We start from the raw sequence: 24,249 nt of genomic DNA on the forward strand, positions 1-24,249 counted from the left end.
TGTTTTGAAGAAATAGAATAATTATTGTCCTTAGAGTTTACATGTATACAGAATTCAATTTGATGACTTTCATTTTTAAAATTAAAGTATTATCTGAAATATTCTAGATTTAAATAGACCTACTATAACCAGCACGGTTATATAAACTATTAATTAGACATTTATTAACATGAAAAAACCTTAATCAACTCTCGATGTCATCGCTACCCTGCGATATTTACTGGATTGGAATCCGATCTGCTGCTTAACGCTCCTTGATGATTAGATCAAAAAATGGATAATCGAGACTTTCGTATTTAGTAAAGATGATCGAGGCTAGGCCTAAAATTCAATCGTTAAAGTCTCGGTTCAGAGTGGATCAATTTGACTGAAATTAATGTCAAATTAATAATTTAGATAACATTTCAGGCCTAAGGAAAGACCTGCAATAGGCAGACTTAGCTCTTGCATAATGTATGTTTAAAATTATATATACATTTTTACCCAGACAAATCTCTGACTCTGTGCATCTCCTCTTTCACGGACATTAATATCACCGTGGGGATGTCTGAAAACGTTCTCGGTTAATGAAAGGCGATACCCATTAATGGAATAGTTTCAATAGCAGAGACTGGATTTAAATCTCAATCCTTTTGTCAAAGAAAATGAAAGCTCTCATACATCTTAAAATTTCGATTAAAGCCGTCAAATCTGGAGATTCTATTGGGGTATTTCTAAGCACATTAGAGAGAGAGAGAGAGAGAGAGCGAGAGAGGGAGAGTTAAACGTTCACTCGAAACAACAAAAAAATAGGTCATTTCGGGACTAACATATGGTTCAATTTGATTTCAATAATTCGCTTGCGCGTAGGGTCTTTAGCAGTGGTAGGAAACCGGAGGACCCTGAGAAAACCCAAGAGGCTGGACAGGCGACCCCACTTCTTGCCAAGTACAACCGGGGACTCAATGACAGACCGACCTTATGATACAACGCGCACGCGCTAACCACTCGGCCACCTCAAGGCTAATGACATAATAAAGTCACTGATTTGCATTTTCTAACATTTCTTGATGCAAAATGTACCCAAATAGATTATTTCACAATCTGATTAAAATACAGATCTATATTTCGTTTCTTTTTTTTTATATACTTTCGATGGCCTACACTACACGAAGATTTGACCTGTTGTACTTTAAGGTCGCGTCATGGGTCGTACGAGCGACGTTTGACCCTATGGCGTCAGCGATTTGATTAATCAATCAGCGTTGATGTTTCTAGTGGTTTACCCACAGTTCCGCGCACCTCATGCCAAAGACTCGCCGTAACAGACCGTTTGATTTGCTAACCCTTCACATCATCCAGTTTGCAAGGGATTCATATCGCTTAAAATAACGCATCGAGACTTTAAATCTAATGATATAAACTCTGTTTCATTTCTTAAACATACATAGGTTGTCCCGGAAATGGAAAACTCGATTACGTCCCTTGGATATCAAGGGAGTTAATCGACTTATCGGAAAGGGCAATTATACAAGAGCTAAATCTGCCTATTGCAGGTCTTTCTTTAGGCCTGTAATATTATATAAACTATTAATTAGATATTTATTAACATGAAAAGACCATAATCCACTCTCCATGCTATCTTATGCACGGATTTTCACTTTATTTGAATCCGATCTGCTGCTCAACGCACATTGATGATTAAATCCGAAAATGGATAATCGAGACTATGTTTTTATCGTACCGACTTTAGTAATAATGATCGAGGCTATGCCTAAAATTCAATAGCTAATATCTCGATTTAGAGTGGAGAGAGAGAAAGAGAGAAATGGGGTTTAACGTCCACTCGACACAAACTAGGTCATTTCGGGACTAACACATAGTTTAATTTTATTTACATAATTCGCTTGCGCATAGGGGTCTTTAGCAGTGGGAGGAAACCGTAGGACCCGGAGAAAACCCACGAGGTTGGACAGGCGAGTCTACTCCTTGTCACGTACAACCGGGGATTCGATTTAGAGTGGAGCAGTTCGACTGAAATGTTCAGTATATTTCAATTACATAATTTAATTTTTAAATATTTTCATGAGAACTACCAGCTCTTCATGTAATCTTACATAATGCCCCTTTAATTAGCTTCATTAACTCCTTTAAAGCCAAACTGTCACCAAGAAAATGCCAGGCAGACGTGTGGGCCTATGAAGAAGAACAAAGATGGAGGATTATATCTGAGATAAAGCGACGTGAGTTGTTTGCTAATACCCGACCTGACATGAAATCTAATACGCCATTCGGTGACAAGTTCGTTCTCTTTTGTCTTCCCAATGTACGGATGTTGAATATACCCTGAGCTATCTAAATGTTTCCCAGACACGATGACTAATTACGGATTCTGTTCATGAGAGACACGGACATCGGTAAGCTTACTGTATGTATGTTTAATGAGATAGACAGTGAATGGATTTAATATTTATGAATACAGACCAATAAAACATACAGCCTGTCAGCGTATCGAGAAGATCTATTGCGAAATACGTATACAATACTTAGCTATTAGGCCAAATTAAAAAAAATATCCGAGGTTTGTGTTTGCGGTTACTTGACAACAAAAAAAATGCGGTCGGTCGGACGGACGGACAGACGGACGTCCGGACGAGCGGTCGGTCAGGAAGTATTTTTCCTTGTTTCTCCTTTTTCTTTTATTTTTTATTTATTTATTTTTATTTTTTTGATGCAGGGCAGGCTGTCTGGCAAGGGAAAATGAAATGAAATGGGGTTTAAAGTCCTACTGTTTTGCTCCGAACAGGGCTAATGGAGACGGGCATACGCCATACAGTGTGCTATGAGGGAAATTTTGCCCGAACAACGGCACTATGACCTACTCTTATATCGAATTCCAACTGTCAAGGGATCTTTCACGTTCACGCCAATGTGTACATGGGATCTCGGTTTTTCGTACCATCCGAATGTCTAGACAGCTGTCCTTGTCAGGTCCTCCGTCCTGCATCACTGATATGCGGTTTGAAATTAGAGTAAAAACGGAAAGGATTGAATGTAAATCAGTTTATATACATTCATATTAATTACATTATTATATGCGTTGCGACCCATTTGTGTTATTTTCTAGGTCCCAAATTTTAGCGATTTAGCTCCTTTAAAGGGATTGGAAAAAGAGAGTAAAATAGTTTAAAGTCGGTTATTTGGGCCAACAAAAATTATGGTCAGTCGACTAACTATAAACAGGGATATTAATTTGTTGGCCTAAGATGAAAGTGGTATTGCGACTGAACTGATAATTGACTTGGGTGCATTGCAATGTTTTATGTATATGTGGTAATAGCGAACCGAAAGATTAATATTAAGTAACATGCTAAATTAATTAATCTGTCGGAGAAATTCCCTGAGCTTGATCAACACTTCATATAAACACTAAATCAATATCAAAGGCAATGAGCGCAATATGTCAGATCGAAATTAACGAAGAACATTACAAACAATTGCGCACTTTTTTTAATTTTTAGCTAATATACTTAAACAATGAAGGACCTACTATTCCGATCTAACCGGGCTAATGAAGACAGTCATACAGCGTGCTATGAGAGACATTTTGCCCGGACAGCACCAGAATCCCAACTATCAAGGATTTTTTACGTGAACACCAGGGTGTACATGGAACCTTAGGTTTTCATCCCATTCGCACAAGGGCGCAGGGGGGGGGGGGGTGAGAGGGCCGAATGGTTAGCACGTGCGCGCTATATCATAAGGTCTGTCATTGAGTCAACTGGTGTGGTTTCGATTCCCGTGTTGTACGTGACAAGGAGTAAGGTCACCTGTCTAATCTCGTGGGTTTTCTCCGGGTCCTCCGGTTTCTTCCCACTTCTAAAGACCCCTAAGCGCAAGCGAATTATTGAAATAAAATTGAACTATGTGTTAGTACCGAAATGACCTGGTTTGTGTCGAGTAGACGTTAAACCGCATTTCTCTCTCTCTCTCTCTTCTCTCTCTCCTCTCTCTCTCTCTCTCTCTCTTTCTCTCTCTCTCTGTTCCTTGCCAGAGCCCATGTTCCTGCTGTAAAATGCCGGATAACACGCTGGGCTAACACCGGGATGAAACCCGGACCTCCTGGTTGCTGACTGAGTCACAGCGGTTTCCGATATATTTAAAGGCTACACACCATAACTTGGAATTGTGCTCGCAACGGGCTTTTAATATATGATGGCTGGCTGAAAAGTTCTAAGCCTGACAAGGATAGATCAACTGGGTTGAAACAAAGTTTTGCCACCAACAAGCACAATCATTGAATGGATCATAGACATAAAAACTGCAACTGTAGTGTTGTTATTGTCTTTGTACCAGACCATCTTGTGAACCTACCCATTGAAGTCACCCACCAGAAATGGACAAAACTGGCTATAGGGCAGTCATCAAGTGAAAGAACTAACCCCAACACAGATACATGCTGACATGGTCTCCACTTTAGGGAATGACGCACCTTCCTTCTCCACAGTAACGAAGTGGGCTGCGGAATTTAAGCTTGGCAGAGAGAGCCTTGACGGCAATAAACAGCAACCATTCAAGAAATCATTACCCGGGTGCTTGACATGGTGATTGCTGATCGACGATTGACCACTCGACATAATGCCAGTGTTGTGGTCATCTCTAATGAGAGGTTTGAGTACATTATCGCCAACGAATTAGGAACGACAACAGTTCCTGCAAGATGAGTGCTAAATCCCTTGACTGTCAGATTCTTGACGTCCCGTGACAAGCGGGGGATCACGTGGCTAAGTGGCTTTATCGCGTGTTCTTCCAAGCTTTGGGAAAGGAATAAAGGTTATACCCCCTGTTAGTCTCTCCGGGTATCTAATGTCCCAATTAAACGAACCCCAAGCACATATCTTTGCCATTATGACCGGTTGATGGTTAACGCCTGCTGGAAATACCTTTATTTACGTCTGACGGGCCAAGTTGACGGGCACAATGGCGGATAAAATATAGCGGTTTTTTTTTCTCATTGGTTGATTTATTATTTTGATTGACAGCTGCGATCGGTCCATTCCCTACCCTGAACATAAATGCATTCTAGTGTATTTAATAACCTCATCGTCTTGTGTATGTTTCATAGAGGGTGGGGCGGGAGGGACAAATATGTCTTGCTCCTGTACAACATACTAAACTTAGGCTGCCTGGCTGCAGACACTAAGCTATGTGACCGACATTTTAATTCATAAATCGACGAGTTTAGCCGTTGTCTGTGTGCGGAATGCCTAAACACAATGCTGTTGGTTTAGGGCCATGGTGGCTAAGTGGGTAAAATGCTGGCTCGCTAGCCTGGAGGTCGGGTGTTCGATCCCTGCATTGGCCGAGAAAGTTCATCCAGATCTCCCGGCGTGGTTCTCCCTTGTCAGTGATGCAGGACGGAGGGGCTGACAAGGAAAGCTGTCTAGTTGTTCGGATGGGACAAAAAATCGAGGTCCCGTGTACACATTGGCGTGCACGTAAAAGATCCCTTGGCAGTTGGAATTCGATATAAGAGTAGGCCGTAGTGCCGCTGTCCGGGCAAAATTTCCCTCATAGCACACTGTATGGCGTATGCCCGTCTTCATTAGCCCAGGTTAGGAGCAGAACAGTAGGACGTTAAACTCCATTTCATTTCATTTCATTTCGGGACAAGCGTCGACCGAATGATCTAATGCACACGTGTTAAACCATTCGCCTGCCCCCTCTCTTAACATGGTTTCGATTCTCCGGTTGTACGTGACAAGGAGTTGGATCCCCTGTTCATCCTCGTGGATTTTCTCCGCGTCCCCAGTTTCCTCTCACTGCTAAAGACCCCTACGCGTAAGCGAGTTACTGAAATAAAATTGAACCATATGTTAGTCCCGAAATGACCTGGTTTTTATCGAGTGGGCGTTAAACCACATTCTCTCTCGCCCCGTTTCCTGTACAGAAATTCAGTTAATTGGCATTGCTAAATATTCCTGGACGCTACTTAAGATTTTAAGTCTGCACTAATTTATGTTAATAGAAATGGCGAATCTTCCGTTTTTCTTTGTATTTGTCAGTGGAGTGTGAGCTTCTAATTTCCTACAAATGACAATTACGCTGTTTGAACTTATCACGGTTGACACTTCGCCATTGTAGTCGACATTACTTAATCTAATATCCCAGCAGGGGCGGGTTGAGTAGCGCTGGACTCTCGTACCAAGAGAGAGAGAGAGAGAGAGAGAGAGAGAGAGAGAGAGAGGGGGGGCTAGATATAGTGATATACCTGAGAAGATCTACTTTTTCTAGACCAGGAACTGGTCGCTAATCTCTCAATCCGTCTTGTTCTTTCTCTTGGGGTGACGCTCTTCGAACAAGACTGAGGCTCCGTCAATTCAAGTCAATTCAAGTCCGATCGACATGGGAATTGGCATGCGTGTTCTTTGAACAATTCTGCATCGATGTTGTGTGAATTAGACTTTATAATTTCATCCAATAACATGGTCAGTTTCTGGTCCATAGTACGATCGTACTTGTTCTTCAAATCCCAACGGCTAGACGTGTTAACCTGAAAGCATCCCGAGGAAACGTCTTGGTTAACACTTGCATAGAACCCGAGGCCTAAAGGCAGGTCCAAGGAGAGGGGGTGCATCTGGTACATCATCGCTCCGGCGCCCCTGAACCCTCGTGGGGTGTATAATTATCTATCTAAATGTCGGTATTAGTGCCACAGAGTCGCCAATCCGTTATTAGTGCACACAAACAGATGTTTGGCCTTTCTGCACTCACCCCGTATCTCTTCGTTTAACTGCTCGAAAGGTTGTACCATCATACCCATCGTCTGGCTTTATCGCGTGTTCTTCCAAGCTTTGGGAAAGGAATAAAGGTTATACCCCCTGTTAGTCTCTCCGGGTATCTAATGTCCGAATTAAACGAACCCCAAGCACATATCTTTGCCATTATGACCGGTTGATGGTTAACGCCTGCTGGAAATACCTTTATTTACGTCTGACGGGCCAAGTTGACGGGCACAATGGCGGATAAAATATAGCGGGTTTTTTTTCTCATTGGTTGATTTATTATTTTGATTGACAGCTGCGATCGGTCCATTCCCTACCCTGAACATAAATGCATTCTAGTGTATTTAATAACCTCATCGTCTTGTGTATGTTTCATAGAGGGTGGGGCGGGAGGGACAAATATGTCTTGCTCCTGTACAACATACTAAACTTAGGCTGCCTGGCTGCAGACACTAAGCTATGTGACCGACATTTTAATTCATAAATCGACGAGTTTAGCCGTTGTCTGTGTGCGAAATGCCTATACACAATGCTGTTGGTTTAGGGCCATGGTGGCTAAGTGGGTAAAATGCTGGCTCGCTAGTCTTGAGGTTGCGTGTTTGATCCCTGCATTGGCTGAGAAAGTTCATCGGAATTTTCCGGCGTGGTTTTCACTTGCCAGTGATGCAGGACGGAGGGCCTGACCAGGACAGCTGCTCCATCCGTGGTAGAAAATGTTCTATCCAACGAAAATTTGGGAAAAAGTTAGAGCCGGTCAAAGAGACGAGAATTAACATTAAAGTCAATGGGAAACTCATTGTGATCTGTGGCCGTATGTTATTGAGTCAGCTCGACATCGAGCCACCATGATTCCTATATATTTATATAGTAACCCTTTATATATAACTTGTATAGCAGCTTTTCGCCCACTGACATAGCTTCCATTAATATTGGACATTGACGAGGGAAAAAAACGTTGTTTTGAGAGTATTATGATTTGAATAGCAGACTTATTTCGCAATATTTCTTTTCCGATTTGTTAAAAAAAAGAAGTATTGACATGCAACATGGTGACTCATAACTGTTATAATTAAAGTGGGTGTCTGCTCGAGGTCTGTCTACATATTGTTGTTTTTCCATTAAAGCGGAAATTGCAAATTTTAAAGTTATATTTTTAAAATTTATTAAAATAAAGCCTGAAAATAGATGGTATCCATAAACAGTCCCACCTTGTTAAAGAATAATCCTATTAATCCTATAATTCACTATTGCCAGCTGAGAAATTGGCAAAAATATCATTTTCCCCTTCATTTTCAAACGTTTGAAAAAAGCTACTCCATGGTGGAGAATAGAAAACAAGGGAGGTAATTGGGAGGTAATTGTGTTATTATTTCCTGTGTAAATGAGTTTTAAGTGTGAGAATGACACCTATGATCGTATAATTGTGAGTTGACAACCTATTGAGCAAAAGACATAGAAATAATTACGTTTTGACTTTCTTAGAAAATTTTCAATTTCCGCCTTAAAGGGGAATTATCGCAGATTAGATAAAGAGTTGACAATTCTCGCTGTAATACTTAAAAAAATAAATAATGAATGTGAAGAGGATATGTTGAAAATTTCAGTCAGATTGATCCACTCTGAACCGAGATATAAGAGATTAAATTTTAGGCCTAGCCTCGATCATCATTACTAAAGTCGGTACGATAAAATACATAGTCTCGATTATCCAGTTTTTTATGTAATCATCAATGAGCGTTAAGCAGCAGATCGGATTCAAATCCAGTGAAAATCCGACACATAGGATGACATCGAGAGTTGATGTTAATTTTAATAAATGTCTAATTAAATAGATAATGTAAAGGGAATATGTTGAAACTTTCAGTCAAATTGCTCTACTCTGAACCGAGATATTAGAGATTGAATTTTAGGCCTAGCCTCGATCGTCATTTCTAAAGTTGGAACGATAAAAAACAAAGTTAAATCATCCATCAAAAAATAGATCGCAGGCTAGTGATTATGGTTTGGATAAGTTAATTAATGTCTAATTAATAATTTAGATAACATTTCAGGCCTAAAGAAAGACTTGCAATAGGCAGATTTAGCTCTTACATAATGTCTGTTTAATATGATTAATACATGGACGTCATTATTAATGTGACGTCATAATATATGTTTAATAAGCCCAGTCGATGCAACACATTAAACTCAATTTCATTTCATTTCTTTTATATTCCTAACAAATTAAAGAAGAAGATTTCACAACATTTAAAACTTGCTCTTATTTATTTATTCAGCAAAACAGTTAGACGCCATTTAACGACCTGCTGTTCGGTCCACTCGACACAAACTAGGTCATTTCGGGACTAACATATGGTTCAATTTTATTTCCATAATTCGCTTGCGCGTAGGGGTCTTTAGCTGTGGGAGGAAACCGGAGGACCCGGAGAAAACCCACGAGGGGAATCGAAACCCCGCCAGTTGACTCAATGACAGACCGTATGATACAGCGCGAGCGTGCTAACCATTCGGCCATCCAACCCTCCGGTTCCATACAGTGAGCTATGAGGGAAATTTTTCCCGGACAGCCGCGCTGCTCTTATATCGAATTCTATCTGCTACGCCAATGTGTACACGGTACCTCGGGTTTCGTACCACCGGAACGACTAGACAGCTGTCCTTGTCACCACTTACAGGGAGAAAACAGGCCAGAAAACCACGATGAACTTTCTTGGTCGACACCGGAAGCGAATCTGCGACCTCAAGGCTAGCGAGCTGGGCTTTATAAACAATTGAACTTACTCTCGAAAATTCTCTACAAAAGTTTATGTTTACAATCTAATGTTAACTCTTTCATCATAGGCGTACGGGGAAATTTTTGACTGCGGAGGGGGGGGGGGGGGGCGGTGGTGGTTGGTGCCCAAAAAATGTAGTTAGGTTCTTAGTATGTTACATAATATTAATAATAAATTCGCTGTTAAGTTGGATACATTCAAGAACGCAATATTATTTTATACAACTTTTACAAAGTACAATTGTGGGCCCAAATTTTCCTAGCCCCCCAACCCTCCCATCTCGTACGCCTATGTCTTTCATTAAGGATGCATTATGTAAGAGCTAAACATACCTATATCAGGTCAGTCAACTGGCGTGGTTTCGATTCCCCGGTTGTACGTGACAAGGAGTAAGCTAGCCAGTCCAATATCGTGGGTTTTCTCCGGGTTCTCCACCCCCTCCCACTGCTAAAGACCCCTACGCGTAAGCGAAATATCGAAATACAATTGAACCAAATGTTAGACCTGAAATGGCCCAGTTTGTGGCTAGTGGACGTTACCCCCCCCCCCCCCTCTGTCTGCAACATCTTGTCAAAGTTTAAAACATTGATAACTTTGCTGAATGAAATTCCGAATATATTTTTGAACCATTATAACAAGAACGACCATGCATGGGGAGCCACGGTGGCTAAGTGGGTAAGACGCTGGCTTGCAGGGACGCCGGAACCCGGGTACCAGGGTATACAAATGGTACCCTGCACTTTGCTGGGGTATACATGTATACCCATGCCCTAATGATGAAAGTTTTCAACCTTTTTACTAGTCTATTCCATTTTTAAATGACAAATATGTAATTGCTCTCTGGTCGGTCGCGAACCGCTTCTAGCACTCTCATTATCAGCTATCAGTGCATGCCTTGGCCAGTTGTCTATAGATGAATTGCTCATGATACGAAAATTGTGAATAATCAGACTTTTGTCTCTTTCATTATCATGTATTTGAAAGGGTTTTGTGTTGGAATTTGGAATGCTAGAGGCGCTCTAAACAGCGTTCTCGGAATTAAAAAAATTCAAAATTTTCTAGAGGCCGGGGGGTGAGAACCCCCACCCCATTAGCCCAGTCGGAACAGAACAGTAGGACGTTAATCCAATTTCATTTACATAATGCATCGTTAAAGTGGGTTAAACGTAAGACTTTACAAGCCAATGTAATCTGTTGTTATTTGTCGACCTTCCAGACTATTTTAGAAATATTAACACTTTAAGCTCCATGTAATGCCCATTGTTCAATTTTGTAAGTCGCTTACTGTAAGCTAAAATAATTTGGGTCGCCAGCAAATTTAAGAATTAAGTTTTATTTGAGAAATTTAGAGGTTTGTTAAGCACCTACGCGCAAGTGAATTATTGAAATAAAATTGTATCATATGTTAGTCCCGAAATTACCTGGTTGGTGTCGAGTGGACGTTAACCCCCCCCCCTCTCTCTCTCTAAATCTTGCATAATATATCTTTAATGAAACATACTGGCTTTCAATATATTTGTTTTTCGCCAAAATGTATGATAAATTTTATATAACAAAATGTTCATATTTTTTTTTCGCCAACTGCAATATTTTATCTGTCCAAAATGTATTCTTTGGGAGGCTTTTAGCAATTGACATACTTAATAATCACAAAAAAAAACATAATATGGAACACAATTACTATTTTAATTAAAGCAACGCTTCGTTGAGCGTTCTCTCAACGTTTGCTTGAAAACGATGAGAGAACGCTCAACGAAACGTCGCTTTAATTAAAATAGTAATTGTGTTCCATATTATGGTTTTTTGTGTTTAATGCTAAAAATGTGTTATAAACAAGACAACAGGTAACAAATTTATGTCTCAGGTTAATATATTATAAAACAGGTAGGTATATTATAAAACTGATATATACAATAACTTAAAATATCTGAAGAGCCCCGGGGAAGAACGATCTAAGTCACTTTTTCAACGAACCTCCAGTTAATGGAGCCATCTGGTAGCAAATTGTATAAGGTTTCTGTGGAACAATCAATTTCCGGTAAAAACGATCGGAGTCATATCGAACCAAGGCCTTTCTGAAATGGCCTCCCGGACAAATCCGTCCATCGTACCCTTTATTTGACCTTAATTTGGCTGAAAAGTGGAAGTCAATTGTTGTACTGGTAATTATGATTCGTATTAAACATCATTTTGAAGTTGTAATTAAACCCACTCGTTGTTCTGTTCGCGTCAAGCATCCTCGTCCAAAAGTATGTTTGCCTTTTATGCGAAAAGACAAAAATGTGACTTAGATCGTTCTTCCCCTGGACTCTTCATCTGTCTTTACAGAATACATTAGCACAGTTTTGATTTACTACGATCAGATTTCAATGGGGCGCCCATACTGATATGGGCACGTTGGGCTTCGTATTGCGTCCAATGGAAAGGGCGCCTTGCTCCCATGGGCACGTTGGACTTCGTATTGCGTCCAATGGAAAGGGCGCCTTGCTCCCATTGCCCTCTTCCCCACTAGCTACGGACCTGCTTTGTCTGTCTCATATTATCTCTGTCGACGATCACACATTAAATTGTGCAGGGGTGGTCCTTTGGTGCGGGATAACTACAGACAATTTCACAGCCATTATCTTTAATGTGTGGAGTGAAACTGTTCGTGATAAAATCTCTGACAGACTAATCCTTTATACAAATGGAAAAAACAAACAAAAAAAATAGAACGAGAAGCCGATATTCGCCTCGGGGTATCCGAGTAACTGTCATATGATAGCAGATAATGGGAGAAAGCCGTAATGACCAGGAAGTCGTATCATCAACTAGGACACATCCATTTATAGAAGTACGAAGGGTTACGAATGTATTTTCAGATTAAAATGAAGTAGACAAATGGCTTGTATGGAAAGCAATGAAATGGGGTTAACTGTTCTGCTGCGACTGGGTTAATGAAGACGTGCATACGCCATACATTGTGCCATGAGGGACATTTTGTCCGGACAGCGATGCTACGGTTTACTCTTATATCGAATTCTAAATGCGTACACGGGACCTGGGTTTTCGTACCATACGAAGTACTAGACAGCCCTGCAACACTGACAAGCGGAAACAAGGCCGAAATCACGATGACCTATCTCGGCCAACACCGAGGTCGAACCCGCGATCTCTAGGCTAGCGAGCAAACATCTTACTAACTTAGCCACCGTGGCTCCAGATGAATGACTTGTAATAACTGATGATCAAACTCTACCACTCTCCCTTTCCTTGCAATACTAGGGTGCCCCGTGCAGCGAAAATTGTCCCTACAGAAAGTTTAACTCGACAGCTTTAGAAATTACGTTCTTTTTATTTTTTAAATTGCTTTATCATTAACTGTACGGGGGGTTGGGTGGCCGAATTGTTAGCACGCGCGCGCTGTATCATACGGTCTGTCATTGAGTCAACTGGCGGGGTTTCGATTCTCCGGTTGTACGTGACAAGGAGTAGGGTCGCCTGTCCAACCTCGTGGGCATCTTTCGGTTTAGTACAATAGTATCTCTGAAACACTCGGATTATGCAAGAACGTGATACTAGCAGTAGTTTCATTTTATTTTTACAAGATTCTTAAATCAATGGTTGAGTGGCCTAACGTGTGGGTTTCTAAATGCAATTTCTTGTTCCAGCTTTCTGTTATGTTTCGTAAAAAAGTAATCTGTCAATTAGACGTAGAATGGTCAGTAGACTGGTTAAATGACTAATTTCAAAACAAGGGCACGTAACCTATTTTTTTCTCAAAAGTGTCGGGATGTTATGGCTGACGCTCGTAACCATCTTTCAGTGTATTATTTATGGATGGTTAAATGGTCATAGCTTATTAAGATCAGCATGACCGTTTACTTGGTGACTATAAATGTGCGAAACTGATTAAAAGCTTGGTGTATATATAAATATTGTCGTGTAATTGTCGAGATATTTATTTATGGTGGGGCACCCTATCAATACAAATATAGGCATCTTTGAAATGACGTCGGGCATACGCCATTCTGTCGTCTATGCGGCACCTCCTTTATTCGTCCCATCCGAACAATGCTATTTCCAGCTTGAACGTGACAATGGGTATGGTCGTCTGTCCAACCTGTTGGAATTTCGGTGGGTCCTCCGGTCCCTCCCCTTCCCACTGCTAAAGACCACTTCGCGCAATCGAATTATTGAAATAAAATCTTTCATTATGGAGGGGGGGGGGGGAATTGCTGAATGGTTAGCACATGCGCGCTGTATCATAAAGCCTGTCATTGATTCAACTGGCGTGGTTTCGAATCCCCCGTTGTACGTGACAAGGAGTAAGGGTCGCCTGTCCAACCTCGTGGGTTTATTGAAATAAAATTAAACCACATGTTAGTCCCCAAATGACCTAGTTTGTGTCAAGTGGACTTTAAACCCCATTTCTCTCTCTCTCTCTCTCTCTCTCTCATTATGAAAGAGCCTAGTAGGTATTTATTAGGCCTTATATTAGGCTAATATCTTAGCTTTCGTTAGATCTATTTCTTTGTACAGAAAACTGAACCGTGGAAACTGTCTATTTATTTTATATTATTAATATTTATCTAAAGAAGTTAAAGATGCAAATGTTGTTGTGTAATCAGTCCTGAAAAAATAATCCGATTTCTGTATTATCACGCGATTTTATATAATCTGCTTTCTATTGACAGGTGAAGATGACTAGATGATGTAACCTATAGTCTTATATATCCAGTGCAGATTAATTAAGCCAATAGAAGCCAGCGACTATTGTTGAACGAGTGTTGTGGATACACGATTTTCTATTGATACGTTTCTCAGTTGTATTGGCGGGGCTTCAATCGCCTTCATATCATTGACCGACCCCGTCTAACAAGTTTCTTTTGCGCGATCAATAGTCGCTCCGTTACAAAAAGAATGCGGACTATCCTTCGCGTAGTCAACGACTTTGGTTTACAACACGAGGAACCGGTGTAAGTCGGGAGTGATAAGAATATTGGAAGCGCTGTAATCTGCTCTAATTGATCGAGCATTCTGAAAACAAGTGTATTGTCTGGATGACGTTGTCAAGTCATTCTGTCCAGTAGCCACACTCCAAGTCTTATCCAAGACATTAATTATGAAGATATGATGGAACCGGGAACAAATTGAAATTCAATAGTTTCTCTGTTGACATAGTTTCTTCCTACGACTTCCAGGCAAAGGTTAATAATATCATAATGTTTTTCCCTTAGATCAATAGCCGTCATTGTTGCCATGTGTTTTAAACTTCTTTGGTGAAACCTTTGATGGATGATTTCACGACTCAATAGGATTTATCTGAAAAAAAAGAAAGAAAAACTAGAATTGAGTTGATCATTTGTGTACAGTTAACGGGGTCTATACTGTGAACAGCGATTAAACAGTGGTTTTAGCTGACTGATCAGTTTCAATACGAATCAATTTTTAATTATAACAGAATACACATTATCAACGTCCTATTCATCGAGAGCTATTATTGGTGCATCACTGCGATAAATTACTAGAGAGTTATCGAGGTGGAATTCATCCTCTTATAATAAAATACAGCATCACTTCGATAAATTACTGGTGAGCCAGCGAGGAGGAATTCATCTTCTTATTAAAAAAAATACAGCATCACTACTGCCGTGGGTTTTGTTTTGTGGATTTGTGTAAAGTGTTTTGATACAGATATGTGACCGATCGAATTTTTATTTATATTTACAAGGGTGTTTATTTCAACAAGGTAATAAATCAACATGACGGAATCTGAAGATACCTACATAGGATTGATTTTAAACTGGTTAATTAACAATAACAGCACCCCCGGTGTCGATTTCACTCAGCCATTTGTGAGGCGTTCCCTGCAGTACGTTTATCCGCTGTTTATGTTCATACATGCTGTAGTGGTGTTAGTCGGAGTGATCGGTAATGTCGGAATGCTTGTTGTCATCGTTAAAAGACGCTTATACCACGACCAAACCTACTTCCTTATGTGCAACATGGCTTTGTCCGATCTCATCAAATGTATTTTTGTCCTGCCGATTACGTTAGCTAATCTTCTCATTCAGAACTGGCTGTTCGGCAGTTTTATGTGTTTCTTCTTACCGATGATGCAGTGTTTTCCATTCCATGCCTCCATGTTGACGTACCTCATGATCGCCATTGACAGGTACCGATTGATCGTTCACCCATTTAAGTCACGTCTGCCGGCCGGTTTGTGTGTTATTGGTGTCTGGGTGGCCGCCGTCTGTGTTGTTCTCCCATACGCTGTGTACATTAAATATATCGATCTGGGAGCCTCTCTTGGTAAAAACTTTGATGGAGTCGGCATCTGTTATGTAAACGTTGAGAAACGTATTGAGGAGTACATTCGTGCCATTTTTGTGACACTATACGCCATGCCCTTGGCAATAATCGCCTTCCTTTATGTGAGAATATCAGCCGAACTGAAATCACGCGAGGGATCCTCGGTATCCATTCATTTTGACGGAAGTGAGGTGATGCAAAGTATGACGGGACGACCATACGACACCAACATCACGTGGTCGAGTACAAACGGGGCTACGGCAACAACAAGGCTCGATCCAGACGCTGGTCCCAGTGAGTCAACAAGGGTCAAATCCTATAACGAGGCTGCTACCCAGGATAGTGACGATGACCTCGACCTTGTGAAAGAAAAACGCACACAAAACTATCTGATAGCCATGACTACGTTATTCGCTATGTGCTGGTGCCCGTTACAGATACTGATATTAGTGAATTATTTCGTTCATGAGAATGATCATAACGAAGGACATTATGACATAACGTATATAACCTTTTCGTGGTTCGGTTTTCTGTCCACATGCACCACTTCGATTTTGTTTGCTTCTTGGCGCATGTCCAGCGCGACCAAAGACCGTCTTAGGGGCTACTTCCGATTTAGTAACAGACGGAGAAGTTCGCTACAGGTAAGCCGACGTCACGAGCGTGCCCCTTCTTCACGCACACCTTCCACCGTTACCACCTGTACAATCCAAGAACACAGTCCTCGCCAATCTCTTACTCCTCACTTTTAGTGAAAGCTTCCTGCTGCTTCAGTATCTTCATCTGCTATCTGCTTATCTTTTCCATCTTTGTGTAGATTAGATGAAGCACTACGCACACTCCCCAGAATACATATCTTTATATCGACCGCATTTGCTAAAACGGTATCCCATTTTGTTTCAGAGAAGACGATACCAAACACATTATCTTAACGGGGCTACCCGAACGAACTTTGAGGAAATTGTTGACGCCAAAACTGTTCGAGAAGCTGCTTCGGTTTAAAACCAAATATTTATTATGTGTTTTCAATGATATATGAAATGCCAATATATAATATAATTTTGTAAGATAATTTATCTATTTATTTATTTATTTATTTATTTGACCATATAACCAAAGTTTATGAATATAATACTGTACAATCTGGAATTGTTGCAGATATTCTTGTATTTATTACCCATGAAAACCTCGTCCCAAAAGAGGTTTTACTGTTTTAGCTATGATAGGTGGTGCGTCAATCGTTCGTGAAGCTTTTTTTTAAAAAACCAACTCGAATGCGTTACCCATGAAGACCTCTTCCCAAAGGAGGTTTTGCTGTTTCAGCTATGCCATGTGTTTGCACCAATTCCATGGAACAATAATAATTATTATTATCTGTTAAAACGAATCAGACACAGCAATGCCAATATGTAATATTAAAACCAAAGTTTATGAAATGTAATACTCTAAAATCTTGAATTATTGCAGATATTCTTGCATTTGTTATCCATGAAAACCTCTTCCCATAAGAGGTCCTACTGTTACAGCTATGATTGGTAGTGTGTCAGTTGAATAGAAAAATCATTCGTGGAGCGTTTTTTAAAACTTAAAACAACTGGAATGTGTTACCCAATTTGTGCATCAATTGCATAGAAAAATCTTTCGTGAAGCTTTTTTTTAAAAACAACAGGAATTTGTTACCCATGAAAACCTCTTCCCAAAGGAGGTTCTATTTTTACAGCTATGATTGGTGTTGCATCAATTGCATAGCAAAATCATTCTTGAAGCTTCTTTAAAACAACTGGAATGCTGCAGTAGTTTCGCCTTTAACAATATTATAATGTTCTTGTTGATGTTACAATAATTGCCGTTGGTCTTCATTAGAACATGAATCCAACATATCGTTTGATTTATCTCCCAATAAATTGTGTGTTTATTACTATTATTTTAATTAGAACTTCTATCACTGAGTCATGTAATTTACTTCTAAAGAATCAAATTGGCGTTGATAAAACAAAGCTGATTAAAACACATATCCTATTTCGTTTCGTTTTATATAGTTCAAAATTACGTTTTACATGTCTTCACAACACTAGGATCTGGAAGAGTTGTTAATGTGAGGGATTAGCCAATGAAACGATCTGTTACGGCGAGTTCTTGGCGTGCGATGCACGGAACTGTGGGTAAAGCACTAGAAACGTCAACGCTGGTTGATTTATCAATGTCTGGCGTAATAGGGTCAAAAGACCTCTGACGCGACCTCCCACTACAACCGGTCAGATCTTCTTGTAGTGTAGGTCATCGAAAGTATAAAAAACGAAACGAAATATAGATCTGTATTTAAACAGATTGTCTTTTATTATCTACAAAGATAAAGATGTTCCTTTGTTCATTAGACAGTCTTGTACCGGGTTTTATTTCTGTAACATTGGGTTCTAAAAGGAATTGTGCGTTCTGTTATTTGCAGCGGGGAGTCGTCAAGAGGGACAGAAATGTGTCGAGATGGGGACGAGAGAAATGGGGTTTATTCGGGACTAACATATGGTTCAATTTTTTTTTAATAATTCGCTTGCGCGTAGGGGGCTTTAGCAGTGGGAGGAGAACTGGAGGACCCGGAGAAAACCCACGAGGTTGGACAGGCGATCCTACTCCTTGTCAGGTACAAGCGGGGAATCAAAACCACGCCAGCAACAGGAGCAGGTACTAATAATGCCCCCCCCCCCTACGCGCATGCGAATTATTGAAATAAAACTGAACCATATGTTAGTCCGGAAATGACCGTGTTGTGTCGAATGGATGTTGACCCTATATATAATTTGAACGGTTAAGAGATATGATCCGGGGAAAAAAATCGGGACGGAAGGACACCAATTCACTATTTCTCCATAACCTTGGAATAATAAGGGCTAAATCTATTTGTTAAGGCCAGCTCAACGTTTGTCAAGGCCGCTGAGATGTAAACAAGATATTGTTTAGAAATCGAAAAATAAATAAATCATGTCGGAGTTCTTATTTTATGCTTCGTAGATTTGTCATATTCGATCCAAAACACTAACAGAAGCCTTTCATGGACAACAAAACCAAACAGTTTATGACGTAACTTTCCAATTAAACCATGCGCTACATGTCGGCAGTGACGTCAGCAAGTCTGTTTTAATTGAATTATAAAAGATTTTCTTTGTAGTATAATGACGTACTGACATATTCAAACAATGTTCTTTTAACAATTAAGAGGGCGTGTAATTGTTCTTCTGTCTAACATGGTGTTTTGATTTTGTTTTTAAAAGAGTGAGCAAAAAAAAAAAAAAAATCAATGCGCGTCACTATTATTATACTAATGTAGGTTCTGATAATGAGGCCGGCCATTGGAGACATTAGAAACTAGTATAACACAATCCGTGGAAGTGCGTCATAAAATTGAACATGGATTTATCATTAACACTCGAACGCTTCTACAATATATTTACTTTTTGTTAAGAAAACCGGATTTCACTACTCTGAGAGCGAATCGATTATAGCGATGTTCGCTTAGTAAAGAGGTGCGCCATCCTACTAAATACCACCCAGTTAAAACAACACGGTCATTGTTTTTAATAAGCATTATGTTAGAGCTAAATCTGCCTATTGATGTTTTTTTGTCTATCTTCAAATGTTATATTAACTAATATTTAGTCATTTCTTCACATGGCATGACCATAATGAACTCTTTAGATTATCGGATGGCACAGATTTGAATGGATTAGAACGCCCGCGAGATTAAAAAGAATTTAACGATAACGATAAAATGGATAATAAACAATCTGCCCTTCGTCTTTATACACTGATAACTTGGCTCAGAATAAATTAATTTGAATCAAATTTTCAATATATTCATTTTTCATTATCTATTTTTGAACTATTATGTAGTATAAACGACCAGTTCTTTATCTAAAGCTTACCCCGTCTTCATTAACCCGATTGGTGCAGAACAGTAGGACGTTAAACACCCATTTCATTTCATAAAATCTTACATAATGCATTTTTAAACCGTGACAAATTAGACATTGTCTGTGTTATGAACTAAAAAACTATTATTATCATATTTCTAATTCGTTTAAATCTCTGTCGTCCGATGGTCTAGAGAGGGTTGATTATAGGCTTGTCATGTTAATAAATGTCTCAATAATAATTTATATAACATATGAAGCCAAATTAAAGACCTGTTATGGACAGACGTAGCTCTTACGTAATGTATCTTTAATAATAATAATAATGGTACATCATTAATTTCACAAAGCAAAGTTTATGTTCACATTACGCATCCCCTGTTCTTGAAAATTTCGTATTGAAGTAGGGTATATTTTCATATATAATTAACATACTTCTACAATATTAAATAAATTATACTTAAAAGTATAAAAATAATATACAGCAAAGGACGCTTCTAGTGTCTCTTTAATACGTCAACATTCTTATATAACAGAGTTAAGCTGTTATCTATCAACGTCAACAAGGAAATGTTACTTTAGTTTTAAAATAAAATATACAATTTAAATTTTATTAATTAAATTACGTATGCAAATTATATATGAAAATATACACTACTACAGTATACTATGTGATAATTTTACATATTAAAGTCTATGTTTGTCATTTGTGTTTTTTTTTTTTTAGAGAATATCTAATTTTTCACAGGTTAATCCATGCTAAAATTTACTTATTAAAATCAACACTTGAAATGGCATTAGATTAAGATTAGATAAAGAGCTGTCTGTTTGCGCTATAATAGTTACAAAATGTATAATGAAAATAGAATACGCTGAAAATTCCAGTCAAATTACTTCACTCTGAGCCGAGAGTAAAGAGAGTGTCGGATATTGGGGAAATTTGCAACTCACCATTTCTTTGTACATACTGAACGGAAACATTCATTCCTATAGCTTCAACCTTCACAATATTCTAGACTGCATATCATTCAAAGTTCCTCAATTACTGACGGTCGATGACATTCATATTTCAATTGTGTTAACAGGGTCTTCTATTCTATCAAAATAAAATTATTTATGTCGAAAGTTTTCATAATATTTTGATACTCTGTCATGATTTACTTACATTTTCCCAAATATATATTTTTCAAAATGTAAATGAAATGTTCTGACTGAAATTAGATTTTATTGTGCAAAATAAATGGCATTGGTGCCAATTAGCACATAACGCTGTAGGCGTTTTTTATTCGAATGACGGAAGTCTATATCAAAAACAAAAATTAGAAACCGTTAGTAAGAGTTGATATGAATCTCAGATTCATCTTTAGATGGAATGTCTTGCCATGAGCATAATAATGAGATTCATCTATTTCACCACCAGCGTTAACAAGATCCTCTGTCCAATTATGTTGCTTGTACTGAATATAATCCTCTAGATAGATTAGAGCGGATTTTAGATACCTAGTAATTTACTGTTTGTGAGAGATTGTTATTTTAGGGGCATTTATAACAAGTAGCAATTGTCGAGAGTTCAGTAATCTGAGATCATATTGAAGCAGCAAGTTGATATAATCAATATTTTATTCAAATACGACCCATTTTACATTTTAGAAAAGAATGTAAGGATTTAAAAAAAAACATACCAAAGGCTTATACTGTTATTAATTCGTCAGTTTGTCAAACATATGATAAAATCTGTATCATAGGGAACAGCGTGGAGCTGGGGTGGAGAGAGAGCGAGAGAGAGGGAGAGAGAGAGAGCGATGGGTTTAACGTCCACTCGACACAAACTAGGTCATTTCGGGAATAACATGGTTCAATTTTATTTCATCAATTCGCTTACGCTTAGGAAACCGGACCTACTCCTTGTCACATACAACCGGGGATTCGAAACCTCGCCAGTTGGATCAATGACAGACCTTATAATACAACGCGCACGCACTAACCATTCGGCCATCCAATCCCGAAAGAGCTGGGGTGAAAAAGGGACTTTACGGTTGTGGAATCTTTTAAGCTTTAAACCATACAGAATCGTATCACTGGAAGGGTGGCAGTTGAGAAAACCTGCTAAAAGGGAGCCAAGATAGTCCCCATAACAAGCCATCTTAATATTACAAATTATGCATTAAACAGGCATCGTGTAAGAGCTAAATCTGCCTATTGAAGGTCTTTCTTAAGGCCTGAAATGTTATCTAAATTATAAATTAAACATCAATTAACTTATCCAGGCCAAAATCAACTCTCGATGCCATGGGATGGTTCCGATTATAAGTAAATTAGAACGGTTGGACCATTTTATAGTTTAATTTAAAAATGGAGAAGCGAGGCTAAGACTCGAATGGCTAATACACAGGTTACGATAAATATGCACACATCTTGTCAAAACTACAAACATTGATACCTTCGCTCAAAATAAAGTAATTTGAATGAAATTTTCAATATATTCTTTTTGCATTATCTCTTCTTGAAATATTATAGAAAGAACCACGAGCTCTTTATCTAAATCGTAAATAATGCCCCCCTTTAAGATACAATGAAATTGGATTTGTAGGAACTCATGCTTTCGAGACTGGGATTAATGCCAGAGAATAAGGAGATTTTGGAATTTATTATTATGGTTGTTGAAAACAAAACAGACACGCTCCTTTAGGGACCATTCTAATCCCATTAGACAACAGAAGTGTCATTCTGTTAATAGTGTTTATTTTTGAAACATATCTGATCAACAGCTTATAGATAATTTGGGTTTTTCAAAAGCTAGACAACAGACGAATGGTTGGATTATTTCGATAATTGATTAAATATTGATGGGCTGAGCTGCCAGCTTCAAAAATAGGACGCCCACGATTTCTTTCAATTAATCAATATCAGGCATTGTACACTGCGCTAATATAATTTTACTTCTTACAGTCAGTCAGCTCTAACAACACTCGAGTTCATAATTAAATTGCTTGTTATCCACCATTTCAAACTATAGAAACACGTCTCAGCGGCTTTACATGTAACACAGTTTGAAGGTTTCGAGGATTCGGTATCATTTCATATAGGCAATGAAGGAACTCTGTGCTTTTCAACAAGGCAGACACAAAATGGCCGTTTTCGTTAATCGGATGTACTGTTTATTCCGGTGGGTTGCCAAAACGACCAAATGCCGAAAATGCGTCTTTTTGATCGGGATTGAAGGCTTTGTTAAAATTCGGAAATGTACGGCCAGATTTACTGCAACGAAATAAAATTTATTCTTTTTATTTGAGCAAATATGACCGTCCTCACTCTATTGTTCTACTATGTTTTCGCTTCCCCGCCATTTCCTGTCCCGAAATGACCTAGTTTATAGTCAATGGCCGTTTAAAGCCCATTTATATCCCTCTTTTAAACATGAGAGCGAGAGAGAGAGAGAGAGAGGGAGAGCGAGAGAGAGAGAGGTGTGAGCGAGAGAGAGAGAGAGAGAGAGAGAGAGAGAGAGAGAGAGAGAGAGGTGTGAGCGAGAGAGAGAGTTTAACGTCCACTCGACACAAACTAGGTCATTTCGGGACTAACACATGGTTCAATTTTCTTCAATAATTCGCTTGTGCGTAGGGGTCTTTAGCAGTGGGAGGAAACCGGGGGACCCGGAGGAAACCCTCGAAGTCTTTTAAACATGAATCTAGGAGACTAAATGTTAAATGGGAAGATTTAAAGATTAATTTGAATATCGTTAATTTTATACCTAGTTTTATAATTGTATTTTAATTCCAAACATAAAAAACACAACCAATGTCGAAACAGAAATAGAAGTTTTACGTCCGCCCCACCCAATTGATATCGCAGACACCGCCAAGTCTTCTGTCCGATTTTATACTAGGGAAGAATTAGCTATCAAATCAATATGAATTTATAGTAATACTTTTGACATTTTATGTGTTAACGTGTAAGTTTAAGTTAAAGGGGCTAAATCGCTTATATTTTGGACCTAATGGGTAGCAACGCATATAATAATGTAATATAAATGTATATAAACTGTTTTACATTTAATCGTTACCGATTTTACTCTAATCAGCTATATTCGGCAAAATACGCCGAAGTCTCAATCGAATGGCAATCTCTAGCGTCTGGTTATTCCAGTCTACACCGATGGTATTTATTGCACATGCTCTCCAGATAAGAATATGGCGTCACCGTTTGACATGACTTGTGGAATATGACTAGCCTCGTTCTTCGAGTCCCTTGTTACAAATGACGCTGAAACGCGTTATGGTACATGATTCGTGTACCAATGGTAAACTGTTTATTTTGTTTTAAATATTTTATATATCAGAAGCCCATCTTCTCCCGGTAAGGTCACAACATCAATGTTGATTTAAATCGACAAATAATTCATGTTTTCAATGTCGAAGACTTTGGACGATATTGAGTTATAGACTTAGCTCCTTTAACCAGACAAAACGATATGATATTGATTTTAAAAGATAACCAATTCATTTTTCTATTAGC

General features: G+C 39.0%; 1 protein-coding gene across 2 annotated transcripts in view; it reads left to right on the forward strand.

Moving 5' to 3' along the window:
• The window catches only part of LOC126815924 (neuropeptide Y receptor type 1-like), a 28,677-nt gene extending 10,986 nt beyond the window's left edge, over positions 1-17,691 (forward strand). Inside the window, exons 2-3 of one of the 2 annotated variants that reach the window (XM_050542031.2) lie at positions 14,215-16,476; positions 16,736-17,691. In XM_050542031.2, the coding sequence (XP_050397988.1) occupies positions 15,283-16,476; positions 16,736-16,834 (1,293 nt within the window). In that variant the 5' untranslated portion in view covers positions 14,215-15,282 and the 3' untranslated portion in view covers positions 16,835-17,691. Of the gene's footprint in view, positions 1-14,214 lie in introns of both variants that reach the window. The other variant, XM_050542030.2, reaches the window with a different exon arrangement.
• Positions 17,692-24,249: the final 6,558 nt, after the last annotated feature.

The sequence above is a fragment of the Patella vulgata genome, chromosome 3 (assembly GCF_932274485.2).
Source record: "Patella vulgata chromosome 3, xgPatVulg1.2, whole genome shotgun sequence".
Lineage (NCBI taxonomy): Eukaryota > Metazoa > Mollusca > Gastropoda > Patellidae > Patella > Patella vulgata.